General features: G+C 42.8%; 1 protein-coding gene across 1 annotated transcript in view; it reads left to right on the forward strand.

Moving 5' to 3' along the window:
• The first annotated feature begins 1,023 nt into the window (after positions 1–1,023).
• LOC306980436 (disks large homolog 4-like) overlaps positions 1,024–25,335 on the forward strand; it is a 35,735-nt gene continuing 11,423 nt past the window's right edge. Inside the window, exons 1-2 of the mRNA XM_079579812.1 lie at positions 1,024–1,162; positions 3,142–3,270. Coding sequence (XP_079435938.1) covers positions 1,133–1,162; positions 3,142–3,270 — 159 coding nt within the window. The 5' untranslated portion in view covers positions 1,024–1,132. The remainder of the gene's footprint in view (positions 1,163–3,141; positions 3,271–25,335) is intronic.

The raw sequence follows: 25,335 nt of genomic DNA on the forward strand, positions 1-25,335 counted from the left end.
ACGTGGAAGAGCTTGGTAGCTTCTATCGTGAGCTTTTTCGGAGCTATATGACATGTGGGAGAGGCTGCGTATGTGTGAGCGCACGGACAAAGACCAGACGGGGATATATTAACTCGTCTAAAGTGAGGTAAGAACATATCTCAGTATGTAAAAACGGTGGCCTATTCCTTTAAAGGAGCAAACCAGTAACCGGGACGGGGGCTCAGACTCAGACTCAGACTCGGGGGTTCAGACTCGGGGGCTCAGACTCAGACTCGGGGGCTCAGACTCAGACTCGGGGGCTCAGACTCAGACTCAGACTCAGACTCAGACTCGGGGACTCAGACTCGGGGCTCAGACTCGGGGGCTCAGACTCAGACTCAGACTCAGACTCAGACTCGGGGGTTCAGACTCAGACTCAGGGTTCAGACTCAGACTCAGACTCAGACTCAGACTCGGGGGTTCAGACTCAGACTCGGGGGTTCAGACTCAGACTCAGACTCAGACTCGGGGACTCAGACTCGGGGCTCAGACTCGGGGGCTCAGACTCAGACTCAGACTCAGACTCGGGGGTTCAGACTCAGACTCAGACTCAGACTCAGACTCGGGGGTTCAGACTCAGACTCAGACTCAGACTCAGACTCGGGGGTTCAGACTCAGACTCAGGGTTCAGACTCAGACTCAGACTCAGACTCGGGGCGTCTCCGGTCGAACCCTCGGGTAGTTTGTGGTTGCCGTGGAAACCGCTCCTGTTTAATATTCCTCCTCCTCGCGCTCCTACAGCCTCCTGTTGCCTGGAAACAGCTGCAGCAGCGTCACCGGGGCAACAGCTGCAGGTCTCCATAGCAACAGCCTCCCCCTCCTCCCCCTCCTCCCCCTCCCGAAAAAAACAACCCTAAAAACCTGAACGAATGAAGAGAATCAAATAAATGAGGAAATGCCTTAAACCCGCGGCTGCGCGCGCGCCCCGCCCCCACTGCGCTTTTCTGTTTAAATAATTATTATTTATTTATTTATTTATTTCTGACCGTCATTCACCGCGTTCATTCACGAGCACGGGGGCGCGCGCGCGAGGACACGAGGAGACGAGGAAGGAAGGAAGGAGCGAAGGACGCGAGGCGCGCGGGAGGATGTGAGGGCGCGTGATGGGGACATGGACTGTCTCTGCATCGTCACCACGAAGGTAACGGCGGCACGTGGTCACGGCGGGGGGTTAGGCCCGGTTTGGCCCGGTTTAGTCCCGGCGCGGGCCCGGTTTACCGAGGCCCAGAGCGGCCGGACGTGTTGCTCCAGAGTCGCTCCGGCTCGGCTCGTTCCCGCTCCGTTTAGACCCGGTCTAGTCCCGGTTTAGACCCGGCTTAGACCCGGTCTAGTCCCGGTTTAGACCCGGTTTAGACCCGGTTTAGTCCCGGTTTAGTCCCGGTTTAGACCCGGTTTAGTCCCGGTTTAGACCCGGTTTATTGATTGATTATAGGGACAGTCCTTGTCTGTCGCTGGAGGAGCCTCAGAGCTGCTTCTCATCCTCAGGTCTGTGCTCTCAGTCGTCCAGCAGCTGTGCAGTTATGTTCATTTACACTGAAGATGGAAAACTCCTGTATGACTGAGAGCTGCACACACATGTATGTATCTGTACATGACACAGTGAAATATATCACACGGTCACAAACATGAGCTCCACCACAGACACCAGAGGGTTCCCAGCCTGCGGCCCGCGGCCCCTGCTGGACAGCGCTGGAACTGCCTCATCTGTGACAAAGACTCAGTGAAGCAGAAAACTGTCCCTGAAGAGCCACAAAACGAGCACGAAGCGCTCGCCCCCTCACACACTCACACACTCACACACTCACACACTCACGCGCTCGCCTCGTGCGCTCGCCTCGTGCGCTCGCCTCGTGCGCTCGCCTCGTGCGCTCGCCTCGTGCACGTCGGATTTGATAAAGTCGTAGAATCAAAAACATCGGTCCAGACGTACCTCATGACTATGACGACGCCGTCCGCCATATTGGATGTCGGCCATTTTGGATGACGGGAATCGGCCATTTTTTTCACTTGGTACAGTTTAAAACCTCCTCATATGTTTCAGTCCTAAACACAGCGCCCCCTGCAGGGACTATATGGAGAGTTTAAACTCAAATGTAAATAATTTGGTCGTTTAATCATAAAGTCACACCAGGCCGTGTTTTACACGGTGTTGCCATGTTTTACACGCCGTTGCCGTGTTTTACACGCCGTTGCCGTAGCGACGACCAGAACGTCCCGTGATCTTAATGGAGAACATTGAAATGTTTCCTCAGAGACGTGAGGACTTTTCCAAAACACGGGAATAACTTTTCTTCAGTGAGACTTTGATATTTAACTGAACATCAGATTCCCTTTGCAGGTACTGAGAGGGCACGTTAGCGCCCCCTACAGACACATTACTGTAAATACTGTATCAAAAAACTGAAGACCCTGAAAACCCTAAAGGAGCAACAACACTGTGACCTCAGAGCTCAGAGAAGATATTCATTTATTTAACATGTTCTGAGGAAGTTACAGGTTCTCAGGTGAAAGTGTTGATGTTTTAAGAAGTTTAAGAAGTTCAGCATCTGAGAAAAGTAAAGTCTGATGGTCCTGATGGTCCTCATGGTCCTGATGGTCCTGATGGTCCTGATGGTCCTCATGGTCCTGATGATCCTAAAGATCCTGATGGTCCTGATGGTCCTGATGGTCCTGATGATCCTGATGGTCCTGATGGTCCTGATGGTCCTGATGGTCCTGATGATCCTGATGGTCCTCATGGTCCTCATGGTCCTGATGATCCTGATGGTCCTGATGGTCCTGATGGTCCTGATGGTCCTGATGGTCCTGATGGTCCTGATGGATAAGGAACAAATAAATGAATGAATGAAAACAGTGGGTTATTGTCGCTGATGGATGTCGAAATGAAACAATGTGTCCAAAATAAACATGTAAATAAATATAGATAAATATATAAATACATATAAATACATATAAATAAACATGTAAATAAATATAAATAAATATATAAATAAATGTGTAAATAAATATAAATACATATATATAAATATATAAATCTGAATAAATAAATATTGGGCTGAACTCACTTTGTCCCATCTTAACGACCTCTTTCTTAATGAAGTATAAACGGGTCTTTTGTAGAAGTACCGTTACCATGACGACGAGACCCCGCCCATCGAGCCCAGCCCCGGTCACATGATGCACGGACACAGCTCAGACCACGCCCCTCACGCCAGAATCGACGGCTACGGCCCCGCCCCCCCGCTAACTGTGAGTAAATACTTCTACAACTGCATATACTACTGCAAATACTACTACGACTACATATACTACTGTGACTACATATACTACTGCAAATACTACTGCAAATACTACTACGACTACATATACTACTGTGACTACATATACTACTGCAAATATTACTGCATATACTACTACGACTACATATACTACTGCAAATACTACTACAACTACATATACTACTACATATACTACTACGACTACATATAGTACTACATATACTACTGCAAATACTACTACGACTACATATACTACTACATATACTACTACGACTACATATACTACTGCAAATACTACTGCATATACTACTGCAAATACTACTACGACTACATATACTACTGTGACTACATATACAACTGCATATACTACTGCAAATACTACTGCATATACTACTACGACTTCATATACTACTGTGACTACATATACAACTGCATATACTACTACGACTACATATACTACTGCAAATACTACTGCATATACTACTACGACTACATATACTACTGCAAATACTACTGCATATACTACTACGACTACATATACTACTACGACTACATATACTACTGCATATACTACTACGACTACATATACTGCTGCAAATACTACTGCATATACTACTACGACTACATATACTACTGCAAATACTACTGCATATACTACTACGACTACATATACTACTACGACTACATATACTACTGCATATACTACTACGACTACATATACTACTACGACTACATATACTACTGCATATACTACTACGACTACATATACTGCTGCAAATACTACTACGACTACATATACTACTACGACTACATATACTACTGCATATACTACTACGACTACATATACTACTGCATATACTACTGCAAATACTACTGCATATACTACTACGACTACATATACTACTGCATATACTACTACGACTACATATACTGCTGCAAATACTACTATGACTACATATACTACTACGACTACATATACTACTACTACTACATATACTGCTGCAAATACAACTACGACTACATATACTGCTGCAAATACTACTATGACTACATATACTACTACAAATACTACTACGACTACATATACTACTACATATACTACTGCATATATTACTACGACTACATATACTACTACATATACTACTGCATATACTACTACGACTACATATACTACTACATATACTACTGCAAATACTACTACGACTACATATACTACTACAAATACTACTATGACTACATATACTACTACGACTAGATATACTACTACGACTACATATACTACTGCATATACTACTGCAAATACTACTACGACTACATATACTACTGCATATACTACTACGACTACATATACTGCTGCAAATACTACTACGACTACATATACTACTGCAAATACTACTACGACTACATATACTACTGCATATACTACTACGACTACATATACTACTACATATACTACTGCATATACTACTACGACTACATATACTGCTGCAAATACTACTACGACTACATATACTACTACAAATACTACTACGACTACATATACTACTACGACTACATATACTACTGCATATACTACTACGACTACATATACTACTACAAATACTACTATGACTACATATACTACTACGACTACATATACTACTACGACTACATATACTACTGCATATACTACTACGACTACATATACTGCTGCAAATACTACTACGACTACATATACTACTACAAATACTACTATGACTACATATACTACTACGACTACATATACTACTGCGACTACATATACTACTACAAATACTACTACGACTACATATACTGCTGCAAATACTACTACGACTACATATACTACTACAAATACTACTATGACTACATATACTACTACGACTACATATACTACTACATATACTACTGCATATATTACTACGACTACATATACTGCTACATATACTACTGCATATACTACTACAACTACATATATTACTACATATACTACTACATATACTACTACATATAGTACTACATATACTACTATGACTACATATACTACTACGACTACATATACTACTACATATACTACTGCATATATTACTACGACTACATATACTACTACATATACTACTGCATATATTACTACGACTACATATACTACTACATATACTACTGCAAATACTACTACGACTACATATACTACTACAAATACTACTATGACTACATATACTACTACGACTACATATACTACTACGACTACATATACTACTGCATATAGTACTACATATACTACTACATATACTACTACATATACTACTACGACTACATATACTACTACGACTACATATACTACTACATATACTACTGCATATACTACTACATATACTACTGCAAATACTACTACGACTACATATACTACTGCAAATACTACTACGACTACATTTACTACTGCAAATACTACTACGACTATATATACTACTACAACTACATATACTACTACATATACTACTGCATATACTACTACGACTACATATACTACTGCAAATACTACTACGACTACATATACTACTACATATACTACTACACATACTACTACATATACTACTGCAAATACTACTACGACTACATATACTACTGCAAATACTACTACGACTACATATACTACTACATATACTACTACGACTACATATACTACTGCATATACTACTACGACTACAAATACTACTGCATATACTACTACGACTACAAATACTACTGCATATACTACTACGACTACATATACTACTGCATATACTACTGCATATACTACTACGACTACATATACTACTACGACTACATATACTACTGCATATACTACTACGACTACATATACTGCTGCATATACTACTGCAAATACTACTGCATATACTACTACGACTACATATACTACTGCATATACTACTACGACTACATATACTGCTGCAAATACTACTATGACTACATATACTACTACGACTACATATACTACTACTACTACATATACTGCTGCAAATACAACTACGACTACATATACTGCTGCAAATACTACTATGACTACATATACTACTACAAATACTACTACGACTACATATACTACTACATATACTACTGCATATATTACTACGACTACATATACTACTACATATACTACTGCATATACTACTACGACTACATATACTACTACATATACTACTGCAAATACTACTACGACTACATATACTACTACAAATACTACTATGACTACATATACTACTACGACTAGATATACTACTACGACTACATATACTACTGCATATACTACTGCAAATACTACTACGACTACATATACTACTGCATATACTACTACGACTACATATACTGCTGCAAATACTACTACGACTACATATACTACTGCAAATACTACTACGACTACATATACTACTGCATATACTACTACGACTACATATACTGCTGCAAATACTACTACGACTACATATACTACTACAAATACTACTACGACTACATATACTACTACGACTACATATACTACTGCATATACTACTACGACTACATATACTACTACAAATACTACTATGACTACATATACTACTACGACTACATATACTACTACGACTACATATACTACTGCATATACTACTACGACTACATATACTGCTGCAAATACTACTACGACTACATATACTACTACAAATACTACTATGACTACATATACTACTACGACTACATATACTACTAGGACTACATATACTACTACAAATACTACTACGACTACATATACTGCTGCAAATACTACTACGACTACATATACTACTACAAATACTACTATGACTACATATACTACTACGACTACATATACTACTACATATACTACTGCATATATTACTACGACTACATATACTGCTACATATACTACTGCATATACTACTACAACTACATATATTACTACATATACTACTACATATACTACTACATATAGTACTACATATACTACTATGACTACATATACTACTACGACTACATATACTACTACATATACTACTGCATATATTACTACGACTACATATACTACTACATATACTACTGCATATATTACTACGACTACATATACTACTACATATACTACTGCAAATACTACTACGACTACATATACTACTACAAATACTACTATGACTACATATACTACTACGACTACATATACTACTACGACTACATATACTACTGCATATAGTACTACATATACTACTACATATACTACTACATATAGTACTACATATACTACTACGACTACATATACTACTGCATATATTACTACGACTACATATACTACTACATATACTACTGCATATATTACTACGACTACATATACTACTACATATACTACTGCATATATTACTACGACTACATATACTACTACATATACTACTGCATATACTACTACATATACTGCTGCAAATACTACTACGACTACATATACTACTACATATACTACTGCATATATTACTAAGACTACATATACTACTACATATACTACTGCATATACTACTACAACTACATATACTACTACATATACTACTGCATATACTACTACAACTACATATACTACTACGACTACATATACTACTGCAAATACCACGACTACATATACTACTGCATATACTACTACGACTACATATACTACTACGACTACATATACTACTACATATACTACTGCATATACTACTACATATACTACTGCAAATACTACTACGACTACATATACTACTGCAAATACTACTACGACTACATTTACTACTGCAAATACTACTACGACTATATATACTACTACAACTACATATACTACTACATATACTACTGCATATACTACTACGACTACATATACTACTGCAAATACTACTACGACTACATATACTACTACATATACTACTACACATACTACTACATATACTACTGCAAATACTACTACGACTACATATACTACTACATATACTACTACACATACTACTACATATACTACTGCAAATACTACTACGACTACATATACTACTGCAAATACTACTACGACTACATATACTACTACGACTACATATACTACTACATATACTACTACGACTACATATACTACTACATATACTACTACGACTACATATACTACTGCATATACTACTACGACTACAAATACTACTGCATATACTACTACGACTACAAATACTACTGCATATACTACTACGACTACAAATACTACTGCATATACTACTACGACTACATATACTACTGCATATACTACTACGACTACATATACTACTGCATATACTACTACGACTACATATACTACTACATATACTACTGCATATACTACTACATATACTACTACATATACTACTACATATACTACTACACATACTACTACATATACTACTGCAAATACTACTACGACTACATATACTACTGCAAATACTACTACGACTACATATACTACTACGACTACATATACTACTACATATACTACTACGACTACATATACTACTGCATATACTACTGCATATACTACTACGACTACAAATACTACTGCATATACTACTACGACTACAAATACTACTGCATATACTACTACGACTACAAATACTACTGCATATACTACTACGACTACATATACTACTGCATATACTACTATGACTACATATACTACTACATATACTACTGCATATACTACTACGACTACAAATACTACTGCATATACTACTACGACTACATATACTACTGCATATACTACTGCATATACTACTGCATATACTACTACGACTACATATACTACTGCATATACTACTATGACTACATATACTACTACATATACTACTGCATATACTACTACGACTACAAATACTACTGCATATACTACTACGACTACATATACGACTACATATACTACTACATATACTACTGCATATACTACTACGACTACATATACTACTACATATACTACTACGACTACATATACTACTGCAAATACTACTACGACTACATATACTACTACGACTACATATACTACTACATATACTACTACGACTACATATACTACTGCGACTACATATACTACTGCATATACTACTACATATACTACTACGACTACATATACTACTGCAAATACTACTACGACTACATATACTACTACATATACTACTACACATACTACTACATATACTACTGCAAATACTACTACGACTACATATACTACTACATATACTACTACACATACTACTACATATACTACTGCAAATACTACTACGACTACATATACTACTACGACTACATATACTACTACATATACTACTACGACTACATATACTACTGCATATACTACTACGACTACAAATACTACTGCATATACTACTACGACTACAAATACTACTGCATATACTACTACGACTACAAATACTACTGCATATACTACTACGACTACATATACTACTGCATATACTACTACGACTACATATACTACTGCATATACTACTACGACTACATATACTACTACATATACTACTGCATATACTACTACATATACTACTACATATACTACTACACATACTACTACATATACTACTGCAAATACTACTACGACTACATATACTACTGCAAATACTACTACGACTACATATACTACTACGACTACATATACTACTACATATACTACTACGACTACATATACTACTGCATATACTACTGCATATACTACTACGACTACAAATACTACTGCATATACTACTACGACTACAAATACTACTGCATATACTACTACGACTACAAATACTACTGCATATACTACTACGACTACATATACTACTGCATATACTACTATGACTACATATACTACTACATATACTACTGCATATACTACTACGACTACAAATACTACTGCATATACTACTACGACTACATATACTACTGCATATACTACTACGACTACATATACTACTGCAAATACTACTACGACTACATATACTACTGCAAATACTACTACGACTACATATACTACTGCATATACTACTACGACTACATATACTACTACATATACTACTACGACTACATATACTACTGCAAATACTACTACGACTACATATACTACTACGACTACATATACTACTACATATACTACTACGACTACATATACTACTGCGACTACATATACTACTGCATATACTACTACATATACTACTACGACTACATATACTACTACGACTACATATACTACTGCATATACTACTACGACTACATATACTACTGCATATACTACTACGACAACATATACTACTGCATATACTACTACGACTACATATACTACTGCGACTACATATACTACTGCATATACTACTACGACTACATATACTACTGCAAATACTACTACGACTACATATACTACTGCAAATACTACTACGACTACATATACTACTGCAAATTCTACTACGACTACATATACTACTACGACTACATATACTACTGCAAATACTACTACGACTACATATACTACTACATATACTACTACGACTACATATACTACTACGACTACATATACTACTACATATACTACTACGACTACATATACTACTACGACTACATATACTACTGCATATACTACTACGACTACATATACTGCTGCATATACTACTACGACTACATATACTACTACATATACTACTGTGACTACATATACTACTGCGACTACATATACTACTGCATATACTACTGCGACTACATATACTACTGCATATACTACTACGACTACATATACTACTGCATATACTACTGTGACTACATATACTACTGCGACTACATATACTACTGCATATACTACTACGACTACATATACTACTGCATATACTACTACGACTACATATACTACTGCATATACTACTACGACTACATATACTACTGCGACTACATATACTACTGCATATACTACTACGACTACATATACTACTGCAAATACTACTACAACTACATATACTACTGCGACTACATATACTACTGCATATACTACTACGACTACATATACTACTGCATATACTACTACGACTACATATACTACTGCGACTACATATACTACTGCATATACTACTACGACTACATATACTACTGCAAATACTACTACGACTACATATACTACTGCAAATACTACTACGACTACATATACTACTGCATATACTACTACGACTACATATACTACTACATATACTACTGTGACTACATATACTACTGCATATACTACTACGACTACATATACTACTGCAAATACTACTACGACTACATATACTACTGCAAATACTACTACGACTACATATACTACTGCATATACTACTACGACTACATATACTACTACATATACTACTACGACTACATATACTACTACATATACTACTACGACTACATATACTACTGCAAATACTACTGCGACTACATATACTACTGCAAATACTACTACGACTACATATACTACTGCAAATACTACTGCATATACTACTACGACTACAAATACTACTGCATATACTACTACGACTACATATACTACTGCACATACTACTACGACTACATATACTACTGCAAATACTACTGCATATACTACTACGACTACATATACTACTGCAAATACTACTACGACTACATATACTACTGCATATACTACTGCATATACTACTACGACTACATATACTACTGCAAATACTACTACGACTACATATACTACTACATATAGTACTACATATACTACTGCAAATACTACTACGACTACATATACCACTGCAAATACTACTACGACTACATATACTACTACATATACTACTACATATACTACTACATATACTACTGCAAATACTACTGCAAATGCTACTACGACTACATATACTACTGCATATACTACTGCATATACTACTACGACTACATATACTACTGCAAATACTACTACGACTACATATACTACTACATATAGTACTACATATACTACTGCAAATACTACTACGACTACATATACCACTGCAAATACTACTACGACTACATATACTACTACATATACTACTGCATATACTACTGCAAATACTACTACGACTACATATACTACTGCAAATACTACTGCAAATACTACTACGACTACATATACTACTGCATATACTACTACATATACTACTACGACTACATATACTACTACATATACTACTACGACTACATATACTACTACATATACTACTACATATACTACTACACATACTACTACATATACTACTGCAAATACTGCAAATACTATGTTTCCTTAGAGCTTTACCTCTTAAGCCCCGCCTTAACCGAGTTCAATTTTACCCAAATCTAAAAGCTCCTCACAGCCTCCAGGGCACAGTCGCGGCTCATTTGAAAGCTAAGAACTACAGAACGTGTTTTGACTTTTCTGCTGCTCTTTTGCGTTTTTGTCCTGGTTTTGAGACTTGTGTTCCAGAAGCTTTAGATTTGGGTAAAGCCGGTCCAGGCGGGGCTTCAGATGTTCCACAGTGTTGCTTTAATGCGAGGCTGAGGTTTAGTTTGGGGCGGAGCTGAGGTTTAGTTTGGGGCGGAGCTGAGGTTTAGTTTGGGGCGGAGCTGAGGTTTAGTTTGGGGCGGAGCTGAGGTTTAGTTTGGGGCGGAGCTGAGGTTTAGTTTGGGGCGGAGCTGCAGAGAGTAGAGGGGGCGTGAGTCCTGCAGGCGTCCCCTGAGGCTGTGTCCTTGGGCCTCTACTGTATACCCTGCGTTACACACTGCTGTCCAGTAGGGGGGGCTGTTGCACAGGAATCACGTGATCAGCAAATACCCAGAGCTCCTCAAAACTTCAGGAGCTTTGGGCAGATGTTTAAAGGCGCGTTATGGAACTTTTTATCCAGGAAAAGGTTGATATTAGCGCATCACGACCGCTAGTGGGTGAAATGACCATATTTGGATTATCTTTCCTGCTACACGTGGATACCAAACATGTCAGTATGTGTGAATGACATTGTACAAATGGTTTCAAAACGCAGCCCCGTGAGCTGCTCCTTTAACGTGGGGGGGTTGTTTGAGCCCGAATGATCCGAGGAGCTCTGTTGTCTCGGGCTTTATGCCCCTGGTCGAGTCTCCCAGGGCAAACAGGTCTGAGGTGACGGGTCAGACGAAGAGCAGCTCAGAAAACTCTTATGGACGTACAACATGCAAGGACTGAGACGTCGCCCGGCATGGCGGGCCCAACATCGGTGCAGAGTACCCGGCCTTCTTGGAGTCCCTGGGAGGGGTGTCCGGTAGTAAGTGATGCCGTCAAGCTGAAGAAGGAGTCCTACCTGGCCTTGTTGGCTTGTGGGACTCCTGAGGCAGCTGAGAGGTACCGGCAGGCCAAGCGTGCTGCGGCTCGTGCGGTCGCGGAGGCAAAAACTCGTGTCTGGGAGGAGTTCGGGGAGGCCATGGAGGAAGACTATCGGTCGGCCTCGAAGAGATTCTGGCAAACCATCCGGCGCCTCAGGAGGGGGAAGCAGTGCTTCACCAACACTGTGTACAGTGCGGGTGGGGGGCTGCTGACCTCGACTGGGGATGTCGTCGGGCGGTGGAAGGAGGACTTCGAGGACCTCCTCAATCCCGCCGTCACGTCTTCCGATGGGGAAGCAGAGGCTGGGGACTCGGAGGTGGGCTCGCCCATCACCGGGGCTGAAGTCACCGAGGTGGTGAGAAAGCTCCTTGGTGGCAAGGCTCCGGGGGTGGATGAGATTCGCCCTGAGTACCTTAAGTCTCTGGATGTTGTAGGACTGTCTTGGCTGACACGTCTCTGCAACATCGCGTGGCGGTCGGGGACAGTGCCCCTGGATTGGCAGACCGGGGTGGTGGTCCCTCTCTTTAAGAAGGGGGATCGGAGGGTGTGTTCCAATTACAGAGGAATCACCCTCCTTAGCCTCCCCGGTAAGGTCTACTCCAGGGTGCTGGAGAGGAGGATCCGGCCGATAGTTGAACCTTGGATCCAGGAGGAACAATGCGGTTTTCGTCCTGGTCGTGGCACACTGGACCAGCTCTATACCCTCCGTCGGGTGCTCGAGGGTTTGCGGGAGTTCGCCCAACCAGTCCACATGTGTTTTGTGGATCTGGAGAAAGCGTCCGACCGCGTCCCTCATGGTGCCCTGTGGGGGGTGCTCCGGGAGTATGGGGTCCGGGGTCCTCGTTGTGCCCTGTGGGGGGTGCTCCGGGAGTATGGGGTCCGGGGCCCTCGTGGTGCCCTGTGAGGGGTGCTCCGGGAGTATGGGGTCCGGGGTCCTCGTTGTGCCCTGTGGGGGGTGCTCCGGGAGTATGGGGTCCGGGGCCCTCGTGGTGCCCTGTGGGGGGTGCTCCGGGAGTATGGGGTCCGGGGCCCTCGTGGTGCCCTGTGGGGGGTGCTCCGGGAGTATGGGGTCCGGGGCCCTCGTGGTGCCCTGTGGGGGTTGCTTTGGGAGTATGGGGTCCGGGGCCCTCGTGGTGCCCTGTGGGGGGTGCTCCGGGAGTATGGGGTCCGGGCCCTCGTGGTGCCCTGTGGGGGGTGCTCCGGGAGTATGGGGTCCGGGGCCCTCTGTTAAGGGCTGTCCGTTCCCTGTATGAGCAGCAGGAGCTTGGTTCATTGCCGGCAGTAAGTCAGACCTGTTCCCGGTGCGTGTTGGTCTCCTCAGGGCTGCCCTTTGTCACCGGTTCTGTTCATTACTTTTATGGACAGAATTTCTCGGCGCAGCCAGGGGCCGGAGGGCGTCCGGTTTGGGAGCCTCAGAGTCTCATCTCTGCTGTTTGCGGATGATGTTGTTCTGTTGGACCTTCAGCTGCTCTGGGGCGGTTTGCAGCCGAGTGTGAAGCGGCCGGGATGAGGATCAGCACCTCCAAATCTGAGGCCATGGTTCTCCTTCCCCTCTACAGGTCGGTGGGGAGTCCTTACCTCAAGTGGAGGAGTTCAAGTATCTCAGGTCTTGTTCTCAGTGAGGGACGGATGGAGCGTGAGATCGACAGACGGATCGGTGCGGCGTCAGCAGTGATGCGGTCGCTGTATCGGTCTGTCGTGGTGAAGAGGGAGCTGAGTCGGGGCAAAGCTCTCGATTTACCGATCGATCTACGTTCCCGCCCTCACCTATGGTCATGAGATTTGGGTAATGACCGAAAGGACAAGATCGCGAATACAAGCGGCCGAAATGAGTTTCCTTCGCAGGGTGGCTGGGCGCACCCTCCGAGATCGGGTGAGGAGCTCAGTTACCCGGGAGGAGCTCGGAGTAGAGTCGCTGCTCCTTCACAGCTGAGGTGGCTCGGGCATCTGTTCCGGATGCCTCCTGGTCGCCTCCCGCGGGAGGTGTTCCAGGCATGTCCTAGTGGGACAATGTGTGGCCTCGGGGTCAGAACAGCTGGAGGAGGTGTGGCCTCGGGGTCAGAACAGCTGGAGGAGGTGTGGCCTCGGGGTCAGAACAGCTGGAGGAGGTGTGGCCTCGGGGTCAGAACAGCTGGAGGAGGTGTGTGTGGATCGGGGGGTCTGGGCGTCTCTGCTGAGACGCTGCCCCCGCGACCCGGAGCCGGATAAAGAGCAAGAAAATGGATGGATGATTTCAAAACGTTTTCAAAATGTAAAAAAAAAAATTTCCAAATTTTTTTTTTTTTGTTTGTTTTTTTTATGTACAAATTTCCCCCAAAATAACAAAATATTTTCAAAACTTTTTCAAACTTTTCCAACGTTTAAAAAAATAAAAAAAATTCCCACAGAGGAAATGACAATATTTGGACAACAGCCTCTCGTGCTACACGTGGATACCAAACATGTCAGTATGTGTGAAGTCATAGATGACCAATCCCAGAGAATAAACCTGGTAAAGAGTTTGTTTAAACATTATAAACCTGGTAAACAGTTTGTTTAAACATTATAAACCTGGTAAACAGTTTGTTTAAACATTATAAACCTGGTAAACAGTTTATTTAAACATTATAAACCTGGTAAAGACTTTGTTTAAACATTATAAACCTGGTAAACAGTTTATTTAAACATTATAAACCTGGTAAACAGTTTGTTTAAACATTATAAACCTGGTAAACAGTTTGTTTAAACATTCTAAACCTGGTAAAGGGTTTGTTTAAACATTATAAACCTGGTAAACAGTTTGTTTAAACATTATAAACCTGGTAAACAGTTTATTTAAACATTATAAACCTGGTAAACAGTTTGTTTAAACATTATAAATCTGGTAAACAGTTTGTTTAAACATTATAAACCTGGTAAACAGTTTGTTTAAACATTATAAACCTGGTAAACAGTTTGTTTAAACATTATAAACCTGGTAAACAGTTTGTTTAAACATTATAAACCTGGTAAACAGTTTGTTTAAACATTATAAATCTGGTAAAGGGTTTGTTTAAACATTATAAACCTGGTAAACAGTTTATTTAAACATTATAAACCTCACACTGAGCCCGTCTTCAGATTCTGCTGATCTGAGATCAGTCGCTTTGAGCTTTTACTGAAACGATGAAAATAACCGACCGAGCTAAAAATATCTGTGCTTTACTTTGAAACATTTATTTATTTATTTATTCATCTGTTTGAGGGACAGAGCATAAAAACGAACATCTACAACAGGAGAGTTCACTTTTTAGCCGTTTTCTGGTGGAAAATGATGATTATTATTATTATTTATTACTTATTTATCACATAAATAAAGTCAGGTCTAAATCGGGTCCAGACGGAGGTTTATTCACAGCAGATTGTTGAAAAAACGGCAGTCGTAGCTAGCGTTAGCATTAGCAATACATAAATAACAGAGAATGCTAACATGTAGCATCATGTTAGCATTCTCTGTTATTCATGTGTTTATGGGCTGTTGAACCACTTTGCTCCTCCATGTCTTTGTATCTTTGTTTAGTAGAAACTCATAATTCAGCGTTTGTTAAAGTAGTTTTTGAATAATTAGAGAAAGTTTAGATTTTTCTCAATTGTTTTCCCTTTAACCTTTTAACTCCCACCTGAACGGATCCCATTTTCTCCAGTTTGGCTTTACCCGAATCAAAAAGCTTCTTGGGAAAAAAGCACCAAAACAGACACAAAAAATGAGAAGAAAACAAGGATGTAAACGCGACAAAAATGTGACAAAAATTCAACAAAAAATAACAAAAAATCAAAAAAAAAATGACAAAAAATCAACAAAAAATGACAAAAAATCAACAAAAAAATGACAAAAAATCAACAAAAAATGACAAAAATTCAACAAAAAAATGACAAAAATCAACAAAAAAATGACAAAAATTGACAAAAAAGCAACAAAAAAATGACAAAAAATCAACAAAAAATGACAAAAAATCAACAAAAAATGACAAAAAATCAACAAAAAAATGACAAAAATCAACAAAAAAATGACAAAAATTGACAAAAAAGCAACAAAAAAATGACAAAAAATCAACAAAAAATGACAAAAAATCAACAAAAAATGACAAAAAATCAACAAAAAAATGACAAAAAAATAAAAATAAAAGAATTAAAAAAACATAACAAAAAGGAGACACAACACAGCAACAACGCGAGGAAAAAGCTCAGTTTTGTGGGTCTTAGCTTTCAAATGAGCTGCTACACAGGCCTGTATAATAACCAAAGAGGCGGGTGGTAAGAGGTTAACAGTTTTCAAACATGACCATATATGGGCGAGTCCAGAGATGTGCCTGTATCTGTTACAAACTCAAAAACAAAATGTAGAGAAATGTATCAAAACAAAAAATAACCCCTTCATCAGCCAAGGTTCAGCTTTACCCCAATCTAAGAAAAACCGACCAAACTGCTTCTCGTTCCTCGTTATGACCAGTTACATCACACTGAAGAACCGCAGCCAAAACGCTACAGAAGAGCGACGACAGAAGAAGCTCAGCTGAAGGCCTTAGCTTTCAAATGAGGCGTCACCCTGGCCCACATACGAGGAGACCTGAAGGCACGGGAGCCCGAGCTTAACCGCTCTGCCACCGCTTCCTTCCTCTGCCTCCGTCTCCGTGGCGACGCTCGGCGGAGGAGGAGGAGGAAGCGCGTTGCCATGGAGACAGGCCTCCGTCTGTGGGCGGCGACGTTAACGAGGGGGGCGTGGCCTCGGGGCTCTGCGTGTCAATCAAATACAAAAACGTCCACCTCCACCTCTCTCTCTCTCTCCCTCTGTCAGAGCTTCTCCTCTTCTCCTCCTCCTCCCCCCCTCCTCCCTCTCTCCTCCCCCACTCGCTTTTTACTCCCTTTATTCCTCTTCTTTTCTTCGCGCTCCTCTCCTTCGTGCTCCTGCTTCTGCCCGGAGACACCGCTCCTTCACATCTCTCCATCCTCTCCTCTCTCTCTCCTCTCTCTCCCCCCTCCCCCCCCCTCGCTGTAGCTGCTCGGAGCGCCCTCCCCCCTCCCTCTCTCTCTCTCTCCCCCCTCCCTCCCGCTCTCTCTCCTCCTGGATTCCTTCTCTCCATCTCCTCGCCTTTCATCCCTCGCTCCTCGTGCGGTGGCGGCGGCGGCGGCGATGGCGTCGGGAGCGTTTATGTAACGGGAGGAGGACGGAGGAGACGAGGGGGTAGGAGACGCGGGGGTAGGAGACGCGGGGGTAGGAGACGCGGGGGAAGGAGGCATGTTTGTATCGGTGTGGTACGCCAAGAAGATGGGTCGCCGTTTCATCAACAACGTCCGCCGCGCCAAACGCCACCGACAGAGGCTCCTGGTAACGCTCTCCTCCTCACCTCCTCCTCACCTCCTCCTCACCTCCTCCCTCTCCCTCTGTCCTCCTCACCTCCTCCCTCTCTCTCTGTCCTCCTCACCTCCTCTCTCTCCCTCTGTCCTCCTCTCTCTCCCTCTGTCCTCCTCTCTCTCCCTCTGTCCTCCTCACCTCTCTCTCTCCCTCTGTACTCCTCGCCTTCTCTCTTCTTCTACTCTCTCTCCACTTCACCTCCTCCCTCTATCTTCTCTTTTTCCTACAATTTACTTCCTCCTCTCCCTTATCACTTTCCTCTTTCCTTCTCTCCTCACCTCCTTTCCCTCTCCCCTTTTTCCTCCTCTCTCTCTCCTCACCTTCTCTTCTCTCTCTCCTCACCTCCTCTTCTCTCTCCTCACCTTCTCTTCTCTCTCTCCTCACCTCCTCTTCTCTCTCCTCACCTTCTCTTCTCTCTCCCCTCCTTCTCTTCTCTCTCCTCACCTTCTCTTCTCTCTCCTCACCTTCTCTTCTCTCTCCTCACCTTCTCTCCTCACCTTCTCTTCTCTCTCCTCACCTCCTCTCCTCTCTCCACACCTTCTCTTCTCTCTCCTCACCTCCTCTTCTCTCTCCTCACCTTCTCTTCTCTCTCTCCTCACCTCCTCTTCTCTCTCCTCACCTTCTCTTCTCTCTCCTCACCTCCTCTTCTCTCTCCTCACCTTCTCTCCTCACCTTCTCTCCTCACCTTCTCTTCTCTCTCCTCACCTTCTCTCCTCTCTCCTCACCTCCTCTTCTCTCTCCTCACCTCCTCTTCTCTCTCCTCACCTCCTCTTCTCTCTCCTCACCTTTCTTCTCTCTCCTCACCTCCTCTTCTCTCTCCTCACCTTCTCTTCTCTCTCTCCTCACCTCCTCTTCTCTCTCCTCACCTTCTCTTCTCTCTCCTCACCTCCTCTTCTCTCTCCTCACCTCCTCTTCTCTCTCCTCACCTCCTCTTCTCTCTCCTCACCTTCTCTCCTCACCTTCTCTCCTCACCTTCTCTTCTCTCTCCTCACCTTCTCTCCTCTCTCCTCACCTTCTCTTCTCTCTCCCCACCTTCTCTTCTCTCTCCTCACCTTCTCTCCTCTCTCCTCACCTCCTCTTCTCTCTCCTCACCTCCTCTTCTCTCTCCTCACCCCTCTTCTCTCTCCTCACCTCCTCTTCTCTCTCCTCACCTCTCTTCTCTCTCCTCACCTCCTCTTCTCTCTCCTCACCTTCTCTTCTCTCTCCTCACCTTCTCTTCTCTCTCTCACCTTCTCTTCTCTCTCCTCACCTTCTCTTCTCTCACCTCACCTCCTCTTCTCTCTCCTCACCTTCTCTTCTCTCTCCTCACCTTCTCTTCTCTCTCCTCACCTTCTCTTCTCTCTCCTCACCTTCTCTTCTCTCTCCTCACCTTCTCTTCTCTCTCCTCACCTTCTCTTCTCTCACCTCACCTCCTCTTCTCTCTCCTCACCTTCTCTTCTCTCTCCTCACCTTCTCTTCTCTCTCCTCACCTTCTCTTCTCTCACCTCACCTCCTCTTCTCTCTCCTCACCTTCTCTTCTCTCACCTCACCTCCTCTTCTCTCTCCTCACCTTCTCTTCTCTCTCCTCACCTTCTCTTCTCTCTCCTCACCTTCTCTTCTCTCTCCTCACCTTCTCTTCCTCTCTCCTCACCTTCTCTTCTCTCCTCACCTTCTCTTCTCTCTCCTCACCTTCTCTTCTCTCTCCTCACCTTCTCTTCTCTCACCTCACCTTCTCTTCTCTCTCCTCACCTTCTCTTCTCTCACCTCACTTCTCTTCTCTCTCCTCACCTTCTCTTCTCTCTCCTCACCTTCTCTCCTCACCTTCTCTTCTCTCTCCTCACCTTCTCTCCTCACCTTCTCTCCTCTCTCCTCACCTTCTCTTCTCTCTCCTCACCTCCCCTTCACTCTCCTCACCTGCTCTCCTCTCTCCTCACCTTCTCTCCTCTCTTTCTCTTCTCTCTCCTCACCTTCTCTCCTCTCTTTCTCTTCTCTCTCCTCCCTTCTCTTCTCTCTCCTCACCTTCTCTCCTCTCTCCTCACCTTCTCTTCTCTCTCCTCACCTTCTCTCCTCTCTTTCTCTTCTCTCTCCTCACCTTCTCTTCTCTCTCCTCACCTTCTCTCCTCTCTCCCTCACTTCTCTCCTCTCTCCTCACCTCCTCTCCTCTCTCCTCACCTTCTCTCCTCTCTTTCTCTTCTCTCTCCTCACCTCCTCTCCTCTCTCCTCACCTTCTCTCCTCTCTTTCTCTTCTCTCTCCTCTCTTTCTCTTCTCTCTCCTCACCTCTTCTCTCTCCTCACCTCCTCTCCTCTCCTTCTCTTCTCTCTCCTCACCTTCTCTCCTCTCTCCTCACCTTCTCTCCTCTCCTTCTCTTCTCTCTCCTCACCTTCTCTCCTCTCCTTCTCTTCTCTCTCCTCACCTTCTCTCCTCTCTCCTCACCTTCTCTCCTCTCTCCTCACCTTCTCTCCTCTCTCCTCACCTTCTCTCCTCACCTTCTCTCCTCTCTCCTCACCTTCTCTTCTCTCTCCTCACCTTCTCTCCTCACCTTCTCTCCTCACCTTCTCTTCTCTCTCCTCACCTTCTCTCCTCACCTTCTCTCCTCTCTCCTCACCTTCTCTCCTCACCTTCTCTCCTCACCTTCTCTCCTCTCTCCTCACCTTCTCTCCTCACCTTCTCTCCTCACCTTCTCTTCTCTCTCCTCACCTTCTCTTCTCTCTCCTCACCTTCTCTCCTCACCTTCTCTCCTCTCTCCTCACCTTCTCTTCTTCACTAACGGGTTTGGACCTGGCCGTTAGCATGTAGCATGTAGCATGGCCATTGACTTGTGTTGTTGACGCGCTAACAGCTAAAGCTAGCGGTTCATGTGTGGGGAAGGGCATCTTTATATTGGAGCTTTGATGCTGTCGGTCATCAACAAAAACAAAGAAAAAACAAACAACAACAAAAGCTGAAAATATTGTTTTAAATTGGGGAAAACAGGCGGGAAAACTTTAAAGTGTTTTTTCTGCCCTTTTGTCGTTAAAGGAAGTTTCTTGGTCGTTTCGGAAAAGGAATAAATGAACATTATTATTATTATTATTATTATTATTATTATTATTATTATTATTATTATTATTATTATTATTATTATTATTATTATTATTATTATTATTATCTGCTTTATGGTTCTATGACAAATGGTTTAGTATCAGTATCGACAAAAGTATCGTTCAGGTATCGGTATCGAAAACCAAGTATCGGTGCAGAACAGAATGTAACTGTGCCAGCTCTGTTCATGTTTAAATATGACTGATGCATCATGGGAAATGAGACGCTTTAATTAACGCTGACTTCATTCACTTTCACTGCTCCAACTGCCTCCCCCCCTCTCCCCTCCCTCTTTTCTTTTCTCCTCTCCCTCCCTCCCCTCTCTCTCTCCCTCCCTCTCTCCCTCCCTCCCCTCTCTCTCTTCTCTTTCTCCTCTCTCTCCTCCCTCTCTCCTCCCTCTCCTCCCTCTCTCTCCCCTATCTCCTCTCTCTTCTCTTTCTCCTCCCTCCCTCTCTCTCCTCCCTCTCCTCTCTCTTCTCTCTCTCCTCCCTCTCCTCTCTCTCTCTCCTCCCTCCCCTCTCCCCTCCCTCTCCTCCCTCCTCTCTCTTCTCTTTCTCCTCCCTCTCCTCCCTCCCTCTCCTCCCTCCTCTCTCTTCTCTTTCTCCTCCCTCTCCTCCCTCCTCTCTCTTCTCTTTCTCCTCCCTCTCCTATCTCCTCTCTCTTCTCTTTCTCCTCCCTCCCTCTCTCTCCTCCCTCTCCTCTCTCTTCTCTCTCTCCTCCCTCCCTCTCCTCCCTCCTCTCTCTTCTCTTTCTCCTCCCTCTCCTCCCTCCTCTCTCTTCTCTTTCTCCTCCCTCTCCTCCCTCCCTCTCCTCCCTCCTCTCTCTTCTCTTTCTCCTCCCTCTCCTCCCTCCTCTCTCTTCTCTTTCTCCTCCCTCTCCTATCTCCTCTCTCTTCTCTTTCTCCACTCTCTCTTCCCTCTCTCTCCTCCCTCTTCTCTCTCTCCTCCTTCCCCTCTCCCCCCTCTCCCCTCCCTCTCTCTCTCTCTCCTCTCTCTTCTCTTTCTCCTCCCTCTCTCTCCTCCCTCCTTCTCTCTCCTCTCCCTCCCCCCCCTCTCCTCTCTCTCTTCCCTTTTCTCTTTCTCCTCCCTCTCCTCCCTCTCTCCTCTCTCTTCTCCCTCTTCTCTCTCTCCTCCTTCCCCTCTCCCCTCCCTCTCTCTCTCTCTCCTCTCTCTTCTCTTTCTCCTCCCTCTCTCTCCTCCGTCTCCCCCCTCTCTCTCTCCTCCCCCCCCCTCTCCCCCCCTCCCTCGTGAGTCTTACATAAGCGCCTTGGAGCTGACAGCTGCTGTTTCTGCTTCGCTGTGTCTCAAAGCTGCTCCTCATCCATCTTTTATACGTCTATAATCGTACATGAACAAAGTGAAGGAGTGACCGCTCGCTCCCGCCCCCTGTGGGCCGGGAGTGCCCGCTCGCTCCCGCCCCCTGTGGGCCGGGAGTGACCGCTCGCTCCCGCCCCCTGTGGGCCACAAACACAAACATGTACAATAGGTCCAGGGCCTGTTTCCTGTGCGGCGGTGACTGGACACAACAGGAAACTAAAGCTGTGCAAACACAAGCGAAAATCCAACAAATAAAACAAACAAACAAATACAATAACGATACTTCAACAATACTTTAACGATACTTTAACAATACTTTAACGATACTTTAACGATTCTTGTGTCGATACTTGTGTCGATACTTTAACGATACTTGTGTCGATACTTGTGTCGATACTTGTGTCGATACTTGTGTCGATACTTGTGTCAATACTTTAACGATACTTTAACGATACTTGTGTCGATACTTGTGTCGATACTTGTGTCGATTCTTGTGCCAATACTTTAACGATACTTTAACGATACTTGTGTCAATACTTTAACGATACTTATGTTGATACTTGTGTCGATACTTTAACGATACTTGTGTCGATTCTTGTGCCAATACTTTAACGATACTTTAACGATACTTGTGTCAATACTTTAACGATACTTATGTTGATACTTGAACGATACTTAAACGATACTTTAACAATACTTGTGTCGATACTTTAACGATGCTTGTGTCGATACTTGTGTCGATTCTTGTGCCAATACTTTAACGATACTTTAACGATACTTATGTTGATACTTGTGTCGATACTTTAACGATACTTATGTTGATACTTGTGTCGATACTTTAACGATACTTGTGTCGATACTTGTGTCGATTCTTGTGCCAATACTTTAACGATACTTTAACGATACTTGTGTCGATACTTGTGTCGATTCTTGTGTCGATACTTTAACGGTACTTGTGTCGATACTTTAACGGTACTTGTGTCGATACTTTAACGATGCTTTAACAATACTTTAACGATACTTGAACGATACTTAAACGATACTTTAACAATACTTGTGTCGATACTTTAACGATGCTTTAACAATACTTTAACGATACTTGAACGATACTTAAACGATACTTTAACAATACTTTAACGATACTTGAACGATACTTAAACGATACTTTAACAATACTTGTGTCGATACTTGTGTCGATACTTTAACGATACTTGTGTCGATACTTGAACGATACTTGAACGATACTTTAACGATACTTTAACGATACTTGTGTCGATACTTGAACGATACTTTAACGATACTTTAACGATACTTGTGTCGATACTTGTGTCGATACTTGTGTCGATACTTTAACGATACTTGTGTCGATACCGAGGCTAAAGAAGCTTCTGTGAAACGTCCTCACCTTCATCACACCCCGGTCCAGTCGAGGGTTTAGTCGAGGGTTTAGTCCAGGCCTTCTCATGTGGACCCGGTGGTACCTCTGATGACCACAGCAGAGCTCGATGCAGTTGCAGCTTCGGCCTGTAGGGGCGCCTTTATAATAAAAAACAGTGTCACACCTGATCGTTATTCCAAACTGAGATATGAGCTTAGACGAGTTCATGTGCACCTGTCGGTCTCCACGCGTGTCCTCAGTCACGTAAACACAGACGGCGTTAGCATTAGCCTCTCCTCCTCTATAGCGTTAGCATTTAGCCTCTCCTCCTCTATAGTGTTAGCATTTAGCCTCTCCTCCTCTATAGCTCCAAAACAGGGGAACTATATTGTGAGGCGTAATAATACCAGGAGTAGTTGGGCGGATGTTGAACTACTCCTGGTATTATTACGCCTCACAATATAGTTCCCCTGTTTTGGAGCTAAAGAGGAGGAGAGGCTAATGCTAACACTATAGAGGAGGAGAGGCTAATGCTAACGCTATAGAGGAGCAGAGGCTAATG

The sequence above is a fragment of the Gobius niger genome (assembly GCF_951799975.1).
Source record: "Gobius niger genome assembly, chromosome: 21".
NCBI lineage: Eukaryota > Metazoa > Chordata > Actinopteri > Gobiiformes > Gobiidae > Gobius > Gobius niger.